The sequence below is a fragment of the Hypanus sabinus genome, chromosome 28 (genome assembly GCF_030144855.1).
Source record: "Hypanus sabinus isolate sHypSab1 chromosome 28, sHypSab1.hap1, whole genome shotgun sequence".
NCBI lineage: Eukaryota > Metazoa > Chordata > Chondrichthyes > Myliobatiformes > Dasyatidae > Hypanus > Hypanus sabinus.
This window is the reverse complement of record NC_082733.1, coordinates 38,426,986-38,452,008: the sequence shown is the minus strand read 5'-3', so window position 1 is coordinate 38,452,008 and position 25,023 is coordinate 38,426,986. Positions and strand designations below refer to the sequence as shown.

General features: G+C 43.3%; 1 protein-coding gene across 1 annotated transcript in view; it reads right to left on the bottom strand.

Moving 5' to 3' along the window:
- Nucleotides 1-25,023, bottom strand: part of itga11a (integrin, alpha 11a) — a 265,485-nt gene that overhangs the window by 91,486 nt on the left and 148,976 nt on the right. Inside the window, exons 5-10 of the mRNA XM_059952982.1 lie at nucleotides 18,574-18,688; nucleotides 14,165-14,292; nucleotides 13,032-13,180; nucleotides 5,055-5,205; nucleotides 3,142-3,307; nucleotides 297-370 (exon numbers count right to left, since the gene is read on the bottom strand). Coding sequence (XP_059808965.1) covers nucleotides 297-370; nucleotides 3,142-3,307; nucleotides 5,055-5,205; nucleotides 13,032-13,180; nucleotides 14,165-14,292; nucleotides 18,574-18,688 — 783 coding nt within the window. The remainder of the gene's footprint in view (nucleotides 1-296; nucleotides 371-3,141; nucleotides 3,308-5,054; nucleotides 5,206-13,031; nucleotides 13,181-14,164; nucleotides 14,293-18,573; nucleotides 18,689-25,023) is intronic.

Below are 25,023 nucleotides of genomic sequence, written 5' to 3'. Positions count from 1 at the left end.
ACATTGTTTCCAAAGTGCTTCATTACCTGTAAAGTCAATGGAATGACCCGAAGACTTCAAAGTTATAAAATCTTTCTTTAATTACCTTGGCCAATTTTTGAACTCAGCTTAGGAATGTTGACAGATTTCACCCCTCCCCCCCCCCCCCCCCAATTTGGAAACCCTGACTCAGACCTCCTGACACAACTGACTCAGGCTTTCTTCAGCTTGCTTCTGAAACCAATGCCCCAGATGACGTGAGTTGGGAGAAATGGATCGATTTTTTGCAAAGCAAGACTTAAAAATAAAATCCTTACCTCCACAAAATGTGTTGAAAATCCTGCTTGCGACATTTCCAACTGAAAAGATGTTTCATTCTGAATATTAGTTCCTGATATTAAAAGAGAAATATCTGTTAGTATCATGTAACCAGTTATTATTCTGACCCAATAAATGCAATAAGCCCTTCTTTGTAACACCTGGTGAAGGACATTCAGATGGGAAATTGATAATATCACCTAGCAAGGTCAAAAGTCCCTCCCACTATCAGCAGCAGATAATGGTTATATGTTCACTAGCTACAATACATATTGCAGTAACTCTTCAAGTCTTCCCCAACATCAGCTCCCAAACCCATGCTTTTGATGGTTCTTTAAGACCCTTCATGCTTTGGTGCCAGCTGTATTTTACCCTTTCACGTCTGAATCACACTGCAACAGGTTTGTGTGTTACTCCGAGACTACACCAGCATTCCCAAGGGGTACTGCTTTGTCAGGGATGTTCCTTTAGAACTAGGATCAGGAGGAATTCTGTAGCCAGAGGGTGCTGAATCTATGGAATTCGTTAGCACAGATTTGTGGAGGACGTTCATTGAGTATATTTAAAGTGGAGGTTGCTAGGTATTTGATTAGTAAGGGTGTCAAAGGTTATGAGGAGAAGGCAGGACAAGGGCTGAATAGGAAAATAAATTAGCTCGGATGGAATGGCTGAGCGGATACAAAAGGCTGAATAGCCTAATTCTGCTCCTGTGTCTTATAGATGATTTCCTTCAGAAGAGATGCCAAACTGGGTCAATATCTAATGGATTTACATAGATCATAGAACATCACAATGCATAGTCCCTTCGACCATGGTGTTGTGCTAACCTTTTAATCTCCTCTAAGATCAATTTAACCCTTCCTTCCCTTATAGTCTCCATTTTTAATACGTGTCTTATCTAAGAGTCTCTTAAATGTCACTAATATTTCTGCCTCTACCATCACCCCAGCAGCATGTTCCATGCACCCACCACTCTCTGTAAAAACTGTAACACTTTTCTCCAATCACCTTAAAATATGCCCTTGTGTATTAGCCTTTGCCAGCTTGGGGAAAAGGTGCTGGTTGTCCATTCTGTCTATGCCTCTTATCAGCTTATGCATCTCCTCTCCTGAAGGAGGTTGAGTGTCACCTCTCATTCTCCTTCACTCCAAAGGAAAATGCCCTACCTCACTCAACCTTTCCTCATAGGACGTGCACTCTAATCCAGGTAGTGTCCTGATAAATATCCTCTGCACCCTCTCTAAAGCTTTCACATCCTTCCCATAATGAGGTAACCAGAACCGAACACAATACTCCAAGTGATGTCTAACTAGAGAGATATAGAGCTGTGACATTACCTCGAAGCTCATGAAGTAAATTTCCTGACAAACAAAGGCCAACACATCATACCCCTTCTTAACCACCATATCAACTTGCATAGAAACTTTGGGGATCAATAGGCTTGGAGCCCCAAGAACCTCTTTGCTCTACCTGGCTAAGAATCCTACCATTAATTTTGTTGCCTAACATCAAGTTTGACCTTCCACACTTCATACTTTTTCAGACTGAACTCCATCTACCACTTTCATCCCAGCTCTGCATCCTGTCAATGTCCCTTTGTAACCTATGGAAACCTTTTACACTATCCACAACTCCAGCAACTTTTGTGTCATCTGCAAACATACTGAACCACCTTTCCATTTCCTTATCCATTTCATTTATAAAGATCACAAACAGAAGAGGATCCAGAACAGATCCCTGCAGGACAGCACTAGTAATGAACCTCCAGGAAGAATGTAAAAGAACTGACGGCCATCTTTGAAGTAGATCTGGGTACTACTTGAAACAAACGCCCAAGACTTTATCACACTGCTGCCAGTGGGAGCTGCATAATGTAACAGTGGTAACACTTCAAAATTTACTTCATTAATTGTAAAGGCCCGAGATTGTGAAAAGAGGTGGAGAAATTTTTTGGAGACATTAGTTAGAGACTGCAAATGCTGGAATCCCAATAATAAAAAAAATGAGCTACTAGAGGAACTCAGCTTGTTGTGCATGGATCAGCAGTGCTTGTTGCAACAGTGGCAACACTTCAAAAGTTACTTCATTGACAGTAAAGGGCTGACCTGAGACTGTGAGACGAGGTAGAGAAATTCATTGGAGTACAAGAGGCTGCAGACACTAGAATCTGAGAATCAGAATCAGGTTTAGTATCACTGGCATATGTTGTGAAATTTGGTGGCTTTGTGGTAGCAGCACAATGTAGTACATAATAAAAGAGAAAAAATGTGAATTACAGTAAGTATGTATATAACATACTATATATGTATATGAAATAGTTAAAGTAAACAGAAATTTTAAAAAGTATTGAGGTAGTGTTCATGGGTTCAATGTCCATTCAGAAATCAGATGGCAGAGGGGAAGAAGCTGTTCCTGAATCACTGAGTGTGAGCCTTTCGGTTTCTGTACCTCCTTCCTGATGGTGGCAATGAGAACAAGGCATGTCCTGGGTTATGGTTGGGGGTGGGGGTGGGGCATCCTTAATGATGGATGCTTCCTTTTTGAGGCATTGCTCCCTGAAGATGTCCTGGATACTACAGAGGTAGGTGCTCATGAGGGAGCTGACTGAGTTTACAACTCTCTGCAGCTTAGTTCAACCCTGTGCAGTAGCCCCCCACACCAGGTGGTGATGCAGCCAGCTAGAATACTTTCCTCTGTGTATTTTTGGAGGCGTACCAAACCTTCATACCAAATAGAGAAAATACTGAGCAGCTGGAGGAACTCAGACAGGAATTCCTCTCGCAGCCCATCTATTTTTGCTGTAGAAATTCTTGATTTTCTTTTTAATCTGTAAAAGAACATTACCTTCAAGTCTGAAGATCCGAGCTCCAAGGGCATCCACAATATCCTTCAGTGCCGACTCATCAGAGACATTGAAGAAATGTTTCTCATCCGGGTGGCTTGCTATGAATTTGATCTCCTTTAGGAAGTCACTTGGATTGATTCCTCTTCGGTTGTAGTAACCAAGGACCTGGAGCAAGGAAAAAGAGGAGTTGCTTAATGAATACTTTGTCTCCTTCTCGCCTGAAGACTAAAATGAAGGAGGAAGATCCCCTGGAGGTTCATTCTTCAAGACAGGCAGGGACAGTTAGCTGGAAATTCAGTGGTGCGGTCCTCCTTGTTTTCAACTGATGTCATAGAGTCAAAGAGCGTGGAAAAAGGCCAATCAAACGAATTGGTTTATGCCAAGACACAAGAGCTTCTGCAGATGCTGGAAATCTGAGTGTAAGAGGAACTCAGCAGGTCAGACAGTATCTATGGAGGGGAATAAACAGTTGATGTTTTGGGCCTGGACCCTTCATCAGGAGCCAGCTTCTTCCCCCATCCTTTCCAATCTCAGCCCAAAGCATTGATTGTTTATTTCCCCTTGTAGATGCTGCCTGATAGAGTCATAGAGCACTGAAGCAGAGAAACAGACCCTTTGACCCAACTGGTCTCAGCCGATTTATGATTCTGCCTAGTCCCATCGACTCACACCTAGATCATAGCCCTCCATACCCTCCCATTCATGTACTTATCTAGACTTTTCTTAAATGTTAAAATCAAACCCATCCATATCCATGTCTTCTGCTGGCACTCATGCCACCCTCTTAGTGAAGAAGTTCTCCCTGAGGTTCCTCTTAAATATTTCACCTTTCACAGATGACCTCTAGTAATAGTCTCAGCTAACCTCAATGGAAAAAAAATACCTTTCCTTATCTTCATGGTTCTGCACCTCTTTATCAAATATCCCTTCATTATCCTACACTCTTTCCTATTCATGCTTCCTCTGTAACTCAGATCTTCAAGGCCTGGCAACATCCCTGTAACAATCTGCTGAGCTCTGCAGTTTGCGTGTGTCGGTCCATGCCGAATGAATTGCCCATCCAAGCCAATCCTGGGCTATGACTGGGGAAGGTGTCATATTGTCAATATATTCCAGGATTAACCTTTCATAAAATGCTGGAGGAACTTTGCAGGTTAGGCAGCATCTATGGAGTGGAATAAACTTGATATTTTGGGCTGAGACTCTTCATCAGGATGCGAAAGGAAGTAGGAGGAAACCTGGATAAGAAGGTGCGGGGAAGGGAAGAAATACTTCGGCAGGTGATAGTTGAAGCCAGGTAAGGGGGAAAGTTGGGTGGGTGGGGAAGGGGGAGGGATGAAGTAAGAAGCTGGGAGGTGTTGGGTGGAAGAGGTAAATGGCTGAAGAAGGAGGAATATGATAGGAAAGAAGAGGACCATGGGAGAAGAGGAAGGAGGGAACCCAAAGGATTATGATAGGTAGATGAAGAGAAGAGAAGGAGTGAGAGGGGAGCCAGATAGGGAAATAGAAAAGGACAGAAGGGAAGAAATGAGAAATTTCTGAAGTTAAAGAAATCGATGTTCACGCCATCAAGTTAGAGGCTGCCCTGATGTAATATGAGGTGTTGCTCCCCCAACCTGAGTGTGGCCTCATCATGACAATAGGGCAGGCCATGGAACGACATGTGGGAATGGGAATGGGAAGTTGAATTGAAATGGGTGGCTACCGGGGAAATCATGCCTTTCATGATGGGCAGATTGAAGTGCTCCCCCAGGAGCACAGTAGATGACCCTGACAGACTCACAGGTGAAGTAAGCCCTTCCTGATTATGGTCCAATTGAATGTCACATGACACAATGATCGTCCCTGTCCCACAAGGAAGTTTGGCAAGACCATTTCAGAGAGTGGATAATGCACTATGTGGATCACCTACCGCAATGGCGTATCTCGTGATGTTGTCACGCTCGGCGTCCTCAATCACTTGTTTCAGGTGGGGGCTGTCATGGGACTCACCATCGGTTATGACAATCATCACTTTCTTGGCCTCTGGTCTCGCACCCCTCCTGACACTGAATGCCTCAGAGCTGCGAGAGAGATAAACAGGAACACTCTTTAAACAGGCCAGGCGAGATGTTAAATCACAACACCGACAGTTTCCATGGCTTTAAGCAGATTCCTCTTCCCTGCCTTTGATCCCTTGTGGTGTTGCCATTCCAATTAACAGCACTACCATCACCTACACTACATAAACTAAGGTCTTCCAATATTCAGCTTCCTGCAGTACAACCTGGTCCCATCCATCATCTGCCAACTTGTGTCCCTTTCACTTGCCCCACATTCTTATCCTGGTTTCTACCCCCTTCCATTCTAGTTCTGATGAAGGGGCGTTGCTCAAAACATCAACTGTTTATTCCCCTCCATAGATGCTGCCAGATTCCACCAGCATTCCATGTGTTCTCTGAAGTTCCAGTACCTGCAGAATCCCTTGTGTTTATTTCAAGTTGCGTGCCTTGATTTTAAATTTCCTGTGTTTGTTTTGCCTCTAGTTTACACCAGACTGGGATCACTGCCTGCCTCCAATTCTGACCATTTGCACTTTGCAATTTTAACCACCCCTCCAATTCTGGCCATTTCTTCAGCTCTATCTTTCATTCTTTGAACTGTCTGTTTTATCAGCTCCCCCTCTGCCACCCTCTATCCTCAGTAAATAAACTGTCCACTACAGGAAGTGTTGGATACAGCCCAGTCCATCCCAGGAAAAGCCCTGCTCACATTTAAGCACATTTGCAAAGAGCGCTGTGACAAGCAAGCAGCAATCATCAAAGAACCCACCCATCCAGGCCATGCTCTCTTCTCACTGCTACTAAGTACAGAAAACTTAGGTCCCACGCCATCAGGTTCAGGGACAGTTATTACCCTCCTGAACCAGTGTGGATAACTTTACTCAACACAACTCTGAATTGATTCTATGACCTATGGACTCTCAGTATGTTGAGAAATGTGCTCAGTATATTCCTGGTTGCACAATTTGTCACCTTTTGCACATTGGTTGTTTGGCAGCCTTTGTTTATGTATTGTATTTCTTTATTTTCTTGGAAATGCCTGCAAGAAAATGATTCTCATGGTAGTACTCTATATGGCAACATATATGTACTTTCATAATTCACTTACTTTGACTTCTTTGGCCAAACTTCTGCTTATTGGTTCCAACAACTCTTTTGGAACATTCCTATGAAGTGCAAAGTTTTACTCTGTTGGAGGTGCTATATCAATGTAATTGTTGTTGTCCTGGCCAACGTTCTTTCTCCAACCTGCCAGTGGCTGTACTTCATTTGGAGTTTTAGGAGATTTTATATATCATCAAAGACCTGAGCAAATTTCTACAGATGTACTGTGGACAGTGTTCTGACTGGTTGCATCATCGTCATCTGGTCTTCAAGTGCCAATGCAAAGGATCAGAGGGTTGTAAGCTCATCCAGCTTCATCAATGACACCAGCCTCCCTGCCATCGAGGATACATTCAAAATGCGATGTCTCAAAGAGGTGGCATTCATCATGAAAGGACCTCACCATCTGGGGCATGCCATCTTTTCATTACTACCATCAGGGAAGAAGTACAGGAGCCCGAAGATGCACATTCAGAGGTTTAGGAGAAGCTCCATCCCTTCCACATTAGATTTCCGAATGGTCCAGGAACCCATGAAGATGACCTTAATCTTTCTGTTTCTGCAGACTATCCAATTCAAGGTTTGACATTTTGCTACCACGGCTGTAACACATGGTTATTTGGGTTACTGTCACCTTCCTGTCAGCTTGAACCAGTCTGGCCATTCTCTTCCGACCTCTCACATTAACGAGGCATTTCTGCCAACAATACTACCGCTCACTGGATGTTTTCTGTTTTTTTGCATCATTCTCTGTAAACTACAGGGACTCTTGTGTGTGAAAATCCCAGGAGATTATTAGTTTTTGAGATACTCAAGCCATCCTTTCTGGCATCAGCAATCATTCCACGGTCAAAGTCACTTAGATCACATTTCTTCCCCATTCTGATGTTTGGTCTGAACAACAGCTGAACCTCTTGACCATGTCTGCATGCTTTTATGCACTGAGTTGCTGCCATAGGATTGGCTGATTAGATATTTGCATTAATGAACTGCAGTGCAGAAGTACCTAATGAAATGGTTACTGATTTGTATATTTGAAGATATGACATGATATGAGACACAACAATAAAGGTTAAATAGGAAAACGACTCCCAAACTGGTAATTTTGACCAGTGATTATGAGATCGCCAAAGAATTTGCAAGTTTAGCGTTAATGAAAATGCTTGCAGTGAACTTTGGGAGTGTTTGCAATCCTGTGGTCGGGACATGTGTAGTACAGTTGCTGCTCTCAGCACTGTGGAATTTTTGAGGAAAGTGCAGATACACGCAGGTTTACTTTCGATCAAACCTCATAGTTCTCTCATTCGAACAATCTGCCCGTTCAGTGCCCGAATCCAGCAGAGAGATGATGGTTGGGCCTCTCAAATTGTCTTTGGGTTCCCCTGGTCAAGGAGGGTTGTGCAGGAACTTTGAGGAGAAGTGTGTAGAGAGCAGCTAATGTCTACCTCTAAATGCCTACAACACGTGTTGGAAAGCGTAAGAGTCACAAAATGCCGCAGGAACTCAGCACGTATCTATGCAGAGGAATAAAATCCTCAGGTTCTCCTTAAATATTTCACCTTTTACCCTTAAGACCTTTAGTTCTAGCCTCACCCAACCCAACAGGAAAAAGCTTGAAGAAATGCCTGAGTAAAGTCCTGAAGAAGGGTTTTGGCTCAAATCGTCGATTGTATACACTTTTCCATAGCTGTTACCTGAACAACTGAGTTCCTCCAGCATTTTGTGTGTGTTGCTTTGCCTGATTGCATTTACCTTCTCTATATTCCTCATCACTTTGTATACCTCCAGCAAATCTTTCCTCAATATTCTACACTTCATGGAATAAATCCTAACCATTTTCCTCTCCACATTCCTGCAGGTTTTATCACTCACCTACATACTGGGCTAATTACCCTTTGGGATGTGGTAGAAAAGTGAAGCATTGGGAAGATACCCACTTGGTCACATGGTGTACGTGCCAGCTCCACACAGATAGTGGCGGAGGATGGGATTGAACCTAGGCTGTAGCAACTCTACCACTGTGCCATTGCAGAAGGTTGCCAAATGCCCTAAATGGCATTGTAGCAAAATCAGAGAGAGCCCTAGAGTCAAAAGAGTACTTCAGCACAGAAACAGGCCCTTTGGCCCATCTAGTCCATGTCAAACTATTAATCTGCCTAGTCCCATTGACCTGCACTCTGACCATAACTCTCCATACACCTCCCATCCATGTACCTATCCAAACTTGGTGAAATGTTGCAATCAAACCCGTATTCACTACTTACACTGGAAGCTCATTCCACACTCTCTCCACCCTCTAAGTGAAGAAGTTCCCCCTCATGTTCCTTTAAATGTTTCACCTTTCACACCTAACCCACAAACTCTAGATGATTGAACAAAGGGTTGCTCTAGCTTTTTAAGAAATGCTTGGTTATGTGACAATTATCATCAACCTGAGAGCATATCACCACACCACCCTGGTAAGGTGGTGGGTAACACCAAATCAGGACTTTCATGGTCAGCTTCTGGGGAGTGTTGTAAACAGAAGGACCCAGGACTACAAGAACACAGTTCTCTGAAAGTTGCATCGCAGGCAGAAAGAGTGGTGAGGAGGGCATTTGGCATGCTGGCCTTCTTCAGCCAGGGCACTGAGAGTAGCCTTTACTGTATGTTGTAGTTGTACAGTTCTGTGCAAAAGTCTTAGGCACCCTAGATTTTTTAATATGGTTTCAGGCCTCCACAGTGCCCTGATCTCAATGTCATTGAGGCTGTCTGGGATTACCTGGAGGGACAGACGCAAGCGAGACAGCTGAAGTCTGAAGAAGAACTACAGCAAGTTCTCCAAGATGCTTGCAACAACCTACCTGCTGATTTTCTTATAAAACTTCACAACAGAGCACTGAAGAGAATTGATGCTGTTTTAAAGGCAAAGAGTAGTCTCACGGAATATTGATGTGATTTAGTTTTTCACGGTTTTCTGCTATTTATAGTACCTAAAATAAGCATTCAACTCCCGCTCCCCCCTTGGAAGTTTTCTTGTTTTACAACATTGAATCACTGTGGACTTAATTGGGAGTTTTTGACACTAATCAATAGAAAAAGACTCTTTCATTTCAAAGTGAAAACAGATCTCTACAAAGTGATCTAAATTAATTACAAATATAAAACACAAAATATTTGATTGTATAAGTATTCACCTCCTTCAAGTCAGTATTTAGTAGATGCACCTTTGGCAGCAATTACTGCCTTGAGTCTGTGTGGATAGGTCTGTATCAGCTTTGCACATCTGGACACTGCAATTTTTCCCCATTCTTCTTTACAAAACTGCTCACATTGTGTCAGATTGCATGGGGATTGTGAATGAACAGCCCTTTTCAAGTCCAGCCACAAATTCTCAACTGGATTGAGGTCTGGACTCTGACTCGGCCACTCTGGGACAATAAATTTGTTTTTGTTTTATTTATGCTTGGGGTTATTGTCTTGCTGGAAAACAAATCTTCTCCCAAGTTGCCATTCTCATGCAGACTGCATCAGGTTTTCCTCCAGGATTTCCCTGTATTTTGCTGCATTCATTTTACCCTTTACCTTCACAAGCCTTCCGGGGCCTGCTGCAGTGAAGCATCCCCACAGCATGATGCAGTCATCACCATACTTCACAGTAGGGATGGTGTGTTTTTGATGAAAACGTAGTGTTTAGTCTGATGGCCAAAAAGCTCAATTTTGGTTTCATCAAATCATAGAACCTTCTTCCAGCTCACTTCAGAGTCTCCCTCATGCCTTCTGGAAAACTCTAGCAGAGATTTCAAGCAAGTTTTTTTCAACAGTATCTTTCTCTTTGCCACTCTCCCATAAAGCTGAGACTGGAGAAGGACCTGGGCAACAGTTTTAGAGCAGGGATTCCCATGGCACAAGAAAGGTTGGGAACCACTGGTTCAGAGGGATTTTGCTCCTTCATGATACCCTGAAGGATAGCCAGTCATGCCAGGAAACATATAGCCCCATGGCCAGCAGTGCTATGGACGTCATCTCCTTTCTGTATCTGGTGATGTAGTAATTAAGCTGATAGACTAGTAAAAGGCCATTATGCCAAGACATGAGTTTGATTTTTACCATGCCAGCTGGGGAATTCAAATAAAAATCTGGAATTAATGTCAGCCTTAATAATGGTAAACATTAATCTATGGAATTGTCGTAAATACTCAGCTGGTTCATTAACGTCCTCCAGGGGAGAAAATCTGTTGCCCTAATCTGGTCTGGTCCCAATGTGACTTCAACATGTCTGACTCAAGTTTGTCATCAAGTCTGACTCCTGAACCAGCCTGAATAACCTCGCTCACCATAACACTGAACTGATTCCACAACCTATGGACTCACTTTCAAGGACTCTACAACTCATGTTTTTAGTATTTTATATTTATTCTTATTATCATTTGTTGTTTATTTTTGCATTTGCAGTTTGTCTTAATTTGCAGATTGGTTGCTTCGTGTATAATTTTCCTTGGTTCTATTGTATTTCTTTGTGCTACTGTGAACGCCTGCAGGAAGGTGAACTTCTGGGTGGTGTGTTGTGATGTATAGTGTACTTTGACAATAAATTTTCATTGAACTTTGAATTCTTACTTGTTTCTTTGGTTCTGAGGGAATTAAGGGTGGACAATACTGGTGTTTCCACCTCTCATGAACAAATGTGAATAAAATTAAATTGCCCAGCAATGTAGTTGGAATTTGAACTCCCAATTTCCATCTCTGATTCATTAATACTGAAGTCTAGCCATTATGCTACATTCAAAAAATAGTGAGTAAATATTTTAGGGGCAAAGAACATGGAAGTGATTGAGAGATAGAACTTCTCTAGCACTCTGGGCTTCAGATTCAGATCCAGATTAGCTTAACATCACATACACCAAGATTCAATGCAATTTTTTGCTGGTGTGAAGCTCACACAGTAAACAGTATAACAATTTCAAAGCTAACAATTAGAAAAATCTTCTAAACTCCAATTAGCTGGCTGGAACATGCTTAATACGAGGAGGCATAATCCTAAGGTGATTGGAGGATGAGAGATGACTTGATAGAGGTGTATGTGGTGATAAGAGGCATAGATCGAATGGACTTTTTCCCAGGGCAAATATGGATAATACATGGGGCCGTAATTTAAGGTGATTGGGGGTAAGAATGGGGGTGGGGAATGCCAGAAGTAGCTTTCTTTACAATGAGAGTGGTGAGAGTGAGGAATGCGCTGCCAGGGGTAGTGGTAGAGGCAGATACATTAGGGACGGAGACAGAGGCAGAGTTAAGATAGCGGTAAAAGGTGACTCCTTTGCTTGCATTTTCAGAAACAGCTCGATTTCCATCTTTAATATCTCTATTTTTCCCTTTCAGGGTTCTTTTGAAGACCCTGACCTGGAGCTACACGTTGACTTCATTTCTTTGCGGGAATGGGACCCATTCACGGGGTTTCAGGACTGGCCGTTGTTCGGCATGCCTGAGAGTCCGGCTCGTATTTGGAAGCCTAAGATCACGGGGGTCTGGAGACAGGCGGATTGAGGGTCAGTGTCATGGCAGGAGACCCGTGTGTCGTTAGGGGAGTCAGAAAATCTTCTGCTGTGTCCCGAAGACCCAAGATCTTCAGGCACAGATTTTCAGGCACAGAGCTTGAGAAAAGCAAGGTAACAGGGATTTAACACCGTAGACCAGCGATTTGTTTGTTACGTCTCCCCACTTGCTGGGGAAATGGAGACACCTCCCTCTCCCTTATTAGGGAGAGAGAGAACCTGTGGTATGTCGAATGCTGGTGTGAAACATGGACTCTTTGGGGTAACTGCAAGTCTGTGTCTTTGCTATTGCCTTGCTCACACTTGAGTGCGATGCTTGATTTTTTTTGCTGATGGGGGGACAGTGGATTGTTGTTCGCTGCCGCTTATGCGCAGGAGGGGGGAGCTGGAGGGGGACTTTGGGGTTCTCACATTTAGCTGTCGTTCATTCTTTGGGGCACTTCTGTTTTTGTGGATGTTTGCGAAGAAAAAGCATTTCAGGATGTATATTGTATATATTTCTCTGACATTAAATTGGACCTTTGAAGCTTTGAACCTCTGACTTTTAAGAAACACTTATATAGGCACATGGATGATAGAAAAATGGAAGGCTGTGTAAGAGGGAAGTGTTAGATTGATTGTATGGTACAATACTGTGCAAAAATCTTAGCTACAGTTCCTAAGACTTCGGCTTAATGCTGTATCTACTAAATGCTTACCAACATTATCAAAAACTTAAGACTCACTGTTTCAAGGGCAAATAAAGAGAAGATAGAGATGGATGTCCTTCCACTGCATGCTTCAAATCTAATCAAAAGTAACCCTCACAGGAAATTATATTAAAAACAGTACTGTGCAAAAGCCTTAGGCATTCTAGCTATATACAGTACACGTGCCTAAGACTTTTGAAGAGTACTGTAGATTAAAAGGTTGGCACAACATTGTGGGCCAAAGGGTCTGTGTTTTTCCGTGATGCTCTGTGTTCTATGGAACATTAAGTACCTTTCAAATGTGTTCTTTGCAGTGTCTCACGTAGAAATGTTTGCCTTCACCCTTGCATTAGGAATTGGTTGCAAAGGGAGCTATCCAGTATTAGTAAAATGGAAGGACTACTTGACACTAGGAGCTATCACTAGACAGGTTAATGGGTTAATATGGTTCCTGCCATTGAATTGTAACCATCTGCTCTTGAAGTAGGTAGAAGGTATACAGTAGCTAGTTCCCTGTTACCGTGCGATCTCAATGCCATGAGCTGTGTTGGTCTCTGTCCCTCCTCGCTGTTCGATGTTCCGTGCAGCTTTGACCACATCTGTAACGGACTTGTAGTCCCTCAGCTCAAACTCGTGAACTGCCGTCTCCCCGTATTGAACGATTCCCAGCTGCGGAGCAAAGACACCAGGGATAAGAGCACTGTGCATTCCACCCGACAGACGCCGCCTGGTCCTTCCCACTGCACCACTCCAGCGCTCAGTTAAGTGGGTCCCGCCCTGTTCCGGGTGCAGAGCTGTCCAGAGGAGCATCACCAGGGCATGGAACTGTGGTCAGTGTGAGGGTATTTTACATGCACTCTTCAACCTGATGTTCAGCTATTAAAGAGATCTTCAAAAGACAAGAGGGTGACATCCATCATTAAAGACCCTCACCTTCTGGTTCGTGCCCTCTTCTCATTTCTATCATCACAGAGGGGCTACAGGAGCCTGAAGGCCCACAGCCAACATTATTAAGATGGCTTTTTGCCCTCTGCCATCAGATTTCTGAATGAATCATGAACACATAAACGCTACCCTTTTCATTTTTTTTCATTATTTATGTTATTTATAGTAATATTTTAGTCTTACACCACATTTCTGAAACAAAACAAAACAAAAAAATCACAACATCTGTTAGTGATCATAAACCCGATTCTGATTCTGACAATGCGAACAGTTCGGGATGCACGCTCCAGAAGGAATGTGGCAGCATTAGAGAGATTTGAGATTAAAGATTCACCAGGATGTTGCTCAGAATGGAGGGTTTATTTTCACTGCAATGTAAGAAGCCAAGGGAGGGTTATGAGAAGTGGTTTGAAGTGTTTATAGTGCACTGCCTGAGTGACTGATGAGTCCTTCCATGTCTGTTGCTACTTACCACAGATCTGCTGTTTCCAGTTAATGACTCTCCTTCCATTCCCTCCACTCACAATTTACTCAACCTACTGTTTTGGACTCCCTCCATCGAATTTCCCCTGAAATGCCTCTGCTCTAAGGCAGAAGCCCCTAGATGTGTGAGAGGTTGACATGGCAACAAGTGACAAGCCCCACTGTATGGACGAGTCAAACTCCAATTTATAACCAGAGAAAGGAGCAGCCCTTAGTGCTACTCACCCGTATTTGGCCAGGTCCAATGTAAAACTTCTTCAGAATGTTTATCAGGAAATTCTGGACTTCATACCAAGGATAAATGCTATTGGAACCATCCAAAACTATCACAATGTCCATGTATGTCTCGCAACCTGTGGGAAAGAAGCAACTGAAGTTCAACGTTGTCTGTTGCCTCTCTAATCTGCAAATGCAGGCCAGTCATACAAAACACTGGATAGACTACAACTACTGGCAGGTGCTCCCACATGAAGCTGTAATCAACTCGATGGGCTGAGTGGCATCCAATTAGTGACTACAGCATTGCGCCCAACTTTGGACACACACTATAGGAAGGAGGTTAAGATCCCACAGTGGGTGTGTAAAAGGTTTATTAGAATGGTTTTTGGCATGCAGGACTTCAGATTATCACCAGACCATAGGCACAGTCTGAATGAAGCTTCTCCTGGAAGCAATGCACCTGCTCCAGTTATGCTCCACCCTCTGTGAGAGAGTTTCCCCTCACATCCTTTTACATCTTCACCCTCATCCTTTAATGTTTGCTGTCCAGTTTTTGATTCTTTTTCATTGGGATAAAGATTGTGTGCAACCTTTATCCCTGAGTTGTCTGTCTTTTTTTTTTGTATTATCGAGTACAGGAGTTGGGATGTTATGTTGAAGTTGCTATTGAGGCCTAATTTGGAGTATTGTGTGCAGTTTTGGTCACCTGCCTACAGGGAAGATGTAAATGAGATTTAAAGAATATGGAGAAAACTTACAAGGAGATTGCTGGAACTGGAAGTCCTGAGCTATAAGGAAAGACTGGATAGGTTAGAACCTTATTCCCTAGAATGTAGAAGATTGAGAGGAGATTTGATAGATGTATACAAAAGTATGAGGGGTAAAGATAGAATAAATGCAAGCAGGCTTTTTCCACTGAGGTTGGATGAGATTACAACCAGAGGTCACGGGTTAAGGGTGAGAGGTGAAATGTTAAGGGAACCATGAGGGAAAACTTCTTCACTCAGAGGGTGGTGAGAGTGTGGAATGAGCAAGTGGCGGATGTGATTTTGATTTCCATGTTTAAGAGGAGTTTGGAGAGTTATACAGATGGGAGGGCCATGGCGAGCTTTGTCCTGGGTGCAGGTCAATAGAACTAGGCAGTTTAAATGGTTCAGCATGGACTCTATGGGTTGAAGGGCCTGTAGTTTTCTAAGACTGTACAAACTCCTTTTGGACAGTGGCTGGAATTGAATCCTGGTTGCTGTTGCTATAAAGTGTTATGCTAACTGCTATGCATTCATGTCTTTGCAGTAAAGAAAAATGGGAGGACTCGGTCAACAGCTTGGCACACAGGTTCAGATTACAGATTAAAGTTCCAGGTGAATGGGTGACAGAAGCACAAGAGATTCTACAGATGCCGGAAATCTAAAGCAACACACACAAAAACTCGAGGAACTCAGCAGGTCAAGTAGAATCCATGGAAATGAATAAGTCGTCAATGTTTCAGGCCAAGAACCTTCTTCAGGACCGGACAAAAAAGGGAAGATGCCAGAATAAAAAGGTGGGGGCAGGAAGGGAGGGAAGGAGGATAGCTAGAAGATGATGGGTGAAGCCAGGTGGGTAGGAAAGATAAAGGGCTGGAGAGGAAGGAATCTGATAGGAGAGGAGAGTGGAAAATAGGAGAAAGGGAAGGAGGAAGGGCACCGGGGGAGTTGATAGGCAGGTGAGAAGAGGCAAGAGACCCAGAGTGGGGAATAGAAGAACAGCGGAGGGGGAGGGAATAATCTTTACCAGAAGGAGAAATTGATATTCATGCCATCAGGTTTGAGGCTACCCGGATGGAATATAAGGTGTTGCTCTTCCACCCTGAGGGTGGCCACATCATGGTACAAACAGAGGCCTTGGACTGGCATATTGGAATGGGAATGACGATTGGAATTAAAATGTTTGGCCATCGGGAAGTTCTGCTTTTGGCAGATGGAGCAGAGGTGCTCAACAAAGTCGTTCCCCAGTTTACACTGGGTGTCACCAATGCAGAGGAGTCTGTATATTAATTGAGAGCACCGGACACAATAGATGACCCCAGCAGGTTCTCAGGTGAAGCATTGCCTCATCTGGAAGGACTGTTTGGGGCCCTGAATGGAGGTGAGGGAGGAGGTGCCCACAAAGACTTACTGTACATCCCCAAACCAAAAGCCGTGGATGAACCAGGAGGTACGTTGTCTGGTGAAAGCTAGATCTGTGGCATTCAAGTCTGGTGACCCAGGCCTATTCCGGAAAACCAGGTATGATTTGCAGAGGACTATTTCAAGGGCGAAGAGACAATTTCGAATGAGGTTGGAGGCGACATCTGGCGGGGTTTGCAAATCATTACTTCCTACAAAGTGGAACCCAATAACATGAATGGCAGCAATGCTTCACTACCAGATGAACTTAATGCCTTCTATGCCCACATTGAAAGGGAGAACGCAACTACAGCGCTGAAGATCTCTGCTGCACCTGATGATCCTGTGATCTGTCCCAGAGGTTGATGTTAGGCTGTCTTTAAAGAGAGTGAACCCTTGCAAGGCGGAAGGTCCCGATGGTGTACCTGGTAAGGCTCTGAAAACCTGTGCCAACCAACTAGCAGGTGTATTCAAGGACATTTTCAACCTCTCACTGCTTTGGGCATAAGTTCCCACTTTCTTCAAAAAGGCAACTATTATACCAATACCTAAGAAGAATAATGTGGGCTGCCTTAATGACTATCGCCTGGTAGCACTTACATCTACAGTGATGAAATGCTTTGAGAGGTTGGTCATGACTAGACTGAACTCCTGCCTCAGCAAGGACCTGGACCCATTGCAGTTTGTCTATCGCCACAATAGGCCAACAACAGATGCAATCTCAAAGGCTCTCCACACGGCTTTAGACCACCTGGACAACACAAATACCTATGTCAGGATGCTGCTCATCGACTACAGCTCAGCATTTAATACCATCATTCCCACAATCCTGATTGAGAAGTTGCAGAACCTGGGCTTCTGTAATTGGATCCTCGACTTCCTAACCGGAAGATCACACTTTGTGCAGATTGGTGATTACATATCCTCCTCTCTGACGATCAACATTGGCACACCTCAGGGGTGTGTGCTTAGCCCACTGCTCTACTCTCTGTATACACATGACTGTGTGGCTAGGCATAGCTCAAATACCATCTATAAATTTGCTGATGATACAACCATTGTTGGTCGAATCTCAGGTGGTGACGAGAGGGTGTACAGGAGTGAGATATGCTAACTAGTGGAGTGGTGTCGCAGCAACAACCTGGCACTCAACGTCAGTAAGACGAAAGAGCTGATTGTGATCTTCAGGAAGGGTAAGACGAAGGAACACATACCAATCCTCATAGTGGGATCAGAAGTGGAGAGAGTGAGCAGCTTCAAGTTCCTGGGTGTCAAGATCTAATGTGGTCCCAACATATCGATGTAGTTATAAAGAAGGCAAGACAGCGGCTATATCTTATTAGGAGTTTGAAGAGATTTGGTATGTCAACAAATACACTCAAAAACTTCTATAGATGTACCATGGAGAGCATTCTGACAGGCTGCCTCACTGTCTGGTATGGAGGGGCTACTGCACAGGACCTACAAAGTACACAGGACATCTTCAGGGAGCGGTGTCTCAGAAAGGCAGCATCCATTATTAAGGACCTCCAGCACCCAGGGCATGCCCTTTTCTCACTGTTACCATCAGATAGGAGGTACAGAAGCCTGAAGGCACATACTCAGCGATTCAGGAACAGCTTCTTCCCCTCTGCCATCCGATTCCTAAATGGACTTTGAACCCTTAGACACTACCTCACTTTTTAAAAAATCGGTTTTTGCATGTTTTTAAAATCTATTCAACATACATATACTGTAATTTATTTACTTATTTATTTATTATCATTTCTCTTCTAGATTATGTATTGCATTTAACTGCAAGTTAACAAATTTCATGTCAAATGCCGGTGATAATAAACCTGATTCTGAGGTGAATGGGACGGTGTAGTACTTTGGCCGCTTGCAGGGATAAGTGCAGGGAGGGAGATTAGTAGGGAGGGTGGCACGATAGGAGTAAAAAAGCCTTTTTCTACTCAGGGTAGGTAGATTGTGGAACTCAGTGCCTGCAAGTCCAATGTAAACCAATCAACTTCTAGTAGATCTTGGACAGATACTTGAGAGGGAATAAGTTACAGGGCAATGGGGGAAGTGGAGGGGAGTGAGGCTGATAGATTGCTCATAGCTCACACAGATCTAAAAGGCTGAAGGGCTCCTTCACTGTCACAGCCCTTCTATGATTCTATGAGTATTTGTATTCTTCCCCTCCATCTGGGAGGGCATTAGGCCAGACACCACATTGCCTTAAGCACTAGAAATAGGGCTGGAACGCGATAGGGATAGTTATCGTACGTTGGATGGCGGGTGCAAAGGCCCGTGCACTTTTGAAGTTGGAGCTGATCTTGCAGCAGATGCCGGTGCTGTAGTAGGAGCTTCCACACTCGTGAGACCAGAGCGGCCCGCAGGTCTGTGGAGAGAGCAGAAACCAAGGACAAGGTTGTTATGTTTTGTAACTTCAAAACATTAAACTATTCAACTGAAGACTTGGGAGTCCGAAATGTTCTACTTTGAGTGAGGTGCGCACATATCATGTGGTGGCGTGATGACATGTGCAATTCACGTATTTAAACGTATAACCCATAATAAATTATTATAACTGAACAACCAAAATATACTATATGAGATTACTCAAATATTACTAAAATATTAAATATGGAACAATAGTTAGCACCTAGTTTAGAGCACTGACACTTTATACAAAGACACCATCTTCCAGCCTCATCACTGTTGCTAATGGTAGCATTGAATTTGTGGCAAGTCTCATGGACGCTCATGAAAGTAACTGAATGCCCCACATCTAGCTTCCAGGACCCCCTGATGTTAATCAATCCACACTGGTGTCCCTGGTTTCAGTTGCCAACCGATCAGGCTTCTGGAATTCTCTTCCTAAACCTTCCCACAACACATACACACACACACACTCACTCTCTCTCTCTCTTTATCTCTCCTCTTTTTCTCACACACATTTAGTTGCTCTCCCTTTCTCATATTCACTCTCTCTTTCTCACACCCATTTCTCTCTACCTTTCTTACACACTCACTCTCTTTCTCTTGCACATGTTCTTTTCCTTCCTCTGTCATGCACTCACTCTTTCTTTCACACACCCACTCTCACTCACACACTCTCTTCCTCTGTCTGTTGCATTCTCAATCTCTCTTTCTCTCTCCTTTCTCTTTCTTCTTTGAGAAGGTCCTTAATACCAGCAACTCTGACCAAGTTGTCAAACAGTTGTTACAAAGCCTCCTTACATAGCTTATTTGAATACACTCCTATGAAGCACTTTGGCGAATTTATTGCTCTCTCAAAGGCACTATATAAATGCATTTTCCCCTCCCCCTCCTACTTTCTAATCTCTTTCTATCTTTCCTTTCAGTTAGTCCTGACGAAGGGTCTTGGTCCGAAACGTCAACAGTGTTTCTTCCTATAGATGCTGTCTGGCCTGCTGCGTTCCACCAGCATTTTGTGTGTGTTGCTTATATAAAAGCAAGTTGTAATTTTGTCAAATAACTGTAGTGAAAACCTTTGAACGAAAAATTAAAGTATTCTTCTACAATAACCAAGCAATTAATTCAAATTAAGTAAATGAGAACAAGAGAAGGTGACAGACAATGATAATGTCTTCATGAGTGTCTGCAAGATATTGGGTGTATGGCCTTCGTTTTTAATGGGAACTTGCTTCCAGAACTTCAGTGAATGTTGGGTCAGAGCCAATTCCAAAGTCTTTCCTCATCATTTCCATCTCTGAAATTAAACACATGACAGAGGTTGTGAGCCTCGTGGGAAAGATGGCTGACCCCAGCCTCCTTCACGAGACTGCTGCTGACTGCAAATAATCCTAGACCTCAATTTAATTACCAGTATCACACCAGACCATGAACTGCTCTTTTGGCCTCTGCTCAGATATTTAGGATCTTCCAGAGACAGTGCATCATTGGAACCTTATTGCCATAAATATGTATATATTGTATTTACAGCTAAGATGCCTAAAACTTTTGCACAGTACTGTATATTGGTTAGAATAGGTAGGTGGCTGGGAAACAGAAACATAAGAATATTTAGACAACAACACACACAAAATGCTGGCGGAACATAGCAGGCCAGGCAGCATCTATAGGAGAAGTACTGTCGACGTTTCGGGCTGAGACCCTTCGTCAGGACTAGCCGAAGGTTAGAATATAGGTAAAAATAATATGGGAATAAAGGTAAGAATATTTAGCTTTGTATTAGCTCAGTAGTATTAAGTGTTATTTGGTAACTGGAAAGACATAAAATACAGTACTGTGCAAAAGTCTTAGTCACCCTAGCTATGAACATGTGCCTAAGACTTTTATACAGTACAGTACTGCAGAAGATCTTTCCTGCTTATCTAACCTGTCAATAACTAAATGCTATATCCTTATGACTGGTGTATCATTGAATAAATGTTTGTGTAGTTGCCATTCCCCCACATTGCATCCCATAACTTTGATCACTCATGTAGTCATCTCATTGAAAATTTCTTTTGTTTGCATGAGTAGCTGCCTCATTTTGGCGATGTCTGCGGCGTTGAAAGAATTGAAAGTAGAATATTCTGATAGGCGTCTCTGTTGTGGAATTAGAGTCGGAAGGGGACAGGGAGAGCGGGGGATCACGGGTGGTAAAAGGGGAGAGAGTGGGAAGCACCAGAGGGACATTTTGTAATGATCAATAAACCAATTGTTTGGAATCAAATGATCTGGTCTGGTGTCTCAGGGCTGGGTCTGTCTGTACCTGTGTCACCCCAGGAACTCCTTCTCTACCACCTGTCCCACACCATTCCTGCAGTGCTCCACCCATGCCATTCTGAACATTCTTTGTTCCTCCCAGATTTACAACCTTGCTCTCCGCTCCTTGTTTACAGATACAGTACTGTGCAAATTTCTCAGGCACCCTCGCTATAAATATGTGCCTAAGACTTTTGCACAGTAATGTAAACGAACAAGTGATATGAATGATAAATCTGTCTGAGATTGTTTCTCATTCCATCCTCCATGAGGGGCGTGGGGCACGACATTGCAACCTCTCTCATTCTTGCTCCGAGAATCAAAATACTGCAGATGCTGGGAACCTGAAATAAAAATAGAAATTGCTGCACGCACTCAGCAGGTCAGCCAGCAGGACTGGGTGGGTCATCAACTTAATTCTTACTCTTTATTCCTTCGAATGCAGAAGATTGAGGGGAGATTTGATTGAGGTATACCAAATTATGAGGGGCAAATGCAAACAGGTTTTTTCCACTATTGTTGGGTGGGACTACAACCAGAGGTAATGTGTTAAAGGTGAAAGGTGAAAAGTTTAAGGAAAACCTGAGGGGAAACTTCTTTGCTCAGAGGGTGGTGAGAATGTGGAACCAGCTGCCAGCATAAGTGGTGCATGCAAACTCGATTTCAACATTTAAGAGAAGTTTGGATATGTACATGGATGGTAGGGCTTTGAATTTCATGCAGGTAGATGGAAGAAGGCAGTTTAAATGGTTTCAGCATGGACTAGATGGGCCGAAGGGCCTGTTTCTGTGCTGTACTTTTCTATGACTCTACGACTATCTACGGATGACACCTGACCTGACGAGCACTTGCTGATTTTGTTTCCCAAATTCCGAAGTTTTCCTGGAATCATGTTTCCAGTGAAGGAAAACCAGCAGAGTGGAAGCAGAAGGCATTTCTGCCGAGAGATTTTATTCAGAGGCAACCTTTGGGAATTCCTTTTGGATGAACAATTACATGAAACTGCATTCAAGGGCTGAAACTGTCTCTCAGTGACAGAAGTCCCACTCATTCTTAAGTCAATGCCAAAGCTGGACTGTTTTTAATCGGCCGTGGAGGGAGGATGTATGCAGCCCAATCCTGGGGGGCATCCTTTGAACTTAGAGTTTATTTAAGTCTTACATCCATCCCACAACGTGAGGGAGTAAAAATCTTTGCATTATGACTCCATTGCAATTTACATTGTCAATGTAATGACTTGAGGTCAGTAACTGCTCACTAACTGGGAGCAGAGGAACCAATTGACCTATCCTCTATCAACCACCCAGTCCTACCAGTCGAGATCAACTAATTCAGAGCAGATGCACTTAAGGCAGCAAAGTGGATACATATTGCAGTGTTGGTTATGTGCCATGTCGTATGACATGGGTGATCATGGTCTTTCCATGACTATGACTGTTCTTGGCATTTTTTTTCTACGGAAGTGTTTGCCATTGTCTTCTTCTGGACAGTGTCTTTACAAGACAGATGACCCCAGTCATTATCCATATTCTTCAGAGACTGTCTGCCTGGCATCTGTGGTCAGCGAGCCAACATCGATTTGGAGAGAAAAGAAATCAGCACGTACATGCCTACGCATGTTCACGCATACATACGTACACACTTGCGCACATAACTGCCCACACAAGGCCTCATGGTCATGGGAGTCTTTCTTGGGGTAAACACACGTATTAAAGTGGGCGTCTTTTTCTCATAAAAGCGAAAATCTTCTTTGGTTAGCAAAAACAGGTACTAATGTAGGTCTTTCGTAACAGCGAGCTGTCGTAAAGCGAATGTTTGAAAAATGGGTGCCACCTGTATGTCTATTTAATTCCCCCCCATTCTCCTACCCTCCAGGGAATAAAGTCCGAACCTTTTCAACCTTTCCCTATAACCTAGCTCCTCAAGCCCTGGAAAAATCCATGTGAAATTTCTCTACAGTCTCAATCTTATTGGTATCTTTCCTTGTAGGTAGGTGACCAGAACTACACACAATACAGGACAACAAGGCGTGCTTTACAGCTCCTGTGAGAGAGAGACATCTCCACCTCAGCACCCTGTAATACTGTATACTGTACGGGACATACTGCATAGTAACCTTTTTGAGAGCATGTGCTCAATTTGATGATAATATTCTGAAGAAGTATCTTGCTTGCCATGGTAATTTTAAGCAGAGATTATCATTGATTGTTCTGTTTATTTATATTAAGTCATTTTTTTACCATTATTAAAAGCATAACAGAGACAGATTGAAATGTGATGTTTATAAATGCAGATGGTGGGTTAGTAAGTTTGTGGTTGATACCAAGATTGGTGGAGTTGTGGATAGTGTGGAAGACTGGCAAAGAATACAGGATAAGTTAGATCAGTTGCAGATATGGGCACAGAAATGCCAGATGGAGTTTAATCCGGGATTTGCAAATGCAAGGAGACAGTACACTGATACTTAACAGTGTTGCTGAGCAGAGAGAGCTTGGGATCTAAGTTCATATCTCCTTTAAGATGGCTACACAGGTTGATACGGTGGTCAAGAGGGTTATGGAATGCTTGCTTTTATTAGCTGATGCATTCAGATCAAAAATCAAGAGGTTATGTTACAACATTATAAAACTGGTTAGGCCACATCTGAAGTATTCTATACAGTTCAGGTCACCCCACTATAGGAAGGATGTTGAGGCTTTGGAGAGGGTGCAGAAGAGGTTCACCAGGATGCTGCCTGGTTTAGAGGGCATGTGCTATCATGAGAGGCTGGACAAACTTGGGTTGTTTTCTCTGGAGCGCCGCAGGCTGATGGGAGAATTCAATTAAGGTTGATAAGATTATGAGAGGCACAGACAGTGTATAGAGAGCACCTGTTTCCCAGGGTTGAAATGTCAAATGCCAGAGGCCCTGCATTGAAGGTGAGAGGGGTGGGCTCAAGAGAGATGTGAGGGGTAAGTTTTTTTCACTCAGAGTGGTGGATGCCCGGAATGCACTGCCTGGTGTGGTGGTAGAGGCAAACACATTGGAGGCCTTTAAGAAACATTTAAGAGACACATATGGATGTAAGGAAATGGAGGGCTACGGACATGGTGTAGGTAAGAGGGATGAGTGTTTGAGTGTTTTTGATTTGTGTTTTAGCTGGATAGGCACAACATTGTGGGCCAAATGCCCTGTTCCTGTGCTATATTGTTCTATGTTCTAAATAAATGAAGCATTTTAGCAAACTTGTTCAAAATTATCAGTTATAATCTTTTAACAAAACAGTTGAAAAATAACATAATTTCTACATGGTATCATTATTCCCACCATTTACTGTTCAAATACCATGTCTGTGAGGATTTCAGAACGTATCATTCAACATCACATGTTCTCACAAATATCTAGCTGGCACCAAGCCGGTGTGAAACAATTCCTGTGAAAACATCTCATTGCTCTTGGGTTGCAAAAAATAATTCACTGCTCTGTGTGACAGTAAAGATAATCATTGTGTACCTTTTAATTAATGGAGGGATTTAAAGAATTGAGAGGTGGCACTGCACGTCTAGTGCCAACAAAGGTTTTGTGCATGCCATTTTGGGCACACGTGCCATAGGTTTACCACCCCTGGCAGCCCAGGGTCTGGCGCTATCCTAAATTGTGAGAAGTTCTCTGGATGGTATACTAAATTATGAGGGGTTTAGACATAAATGCATACAGGCTTTTTCCACTGAGGTTTTGGTGAGACTCGAACAAGATGCCATAGGTAATGGGTGAAAGGTAGAATATACTGTATGAGGGGAACTTCTTCACTCAGAGGGAGGTGCAAATGTGGAAGTGCTGGGTCAGGGTTCGATCGCAACATCTAAGACATGTTTGGATAGGTACATGGATGGGAGGGGTATGGAGAGCTGTGGTTCAGGTGGGAGTTGATGGGACGAGAGAGAATAACAGCTTAGCAAGGACCAGAGTGATTGAAGAGGCAGCTTCAGAGTTGTAGTGCTCTCTCAACAACTCGAGGTG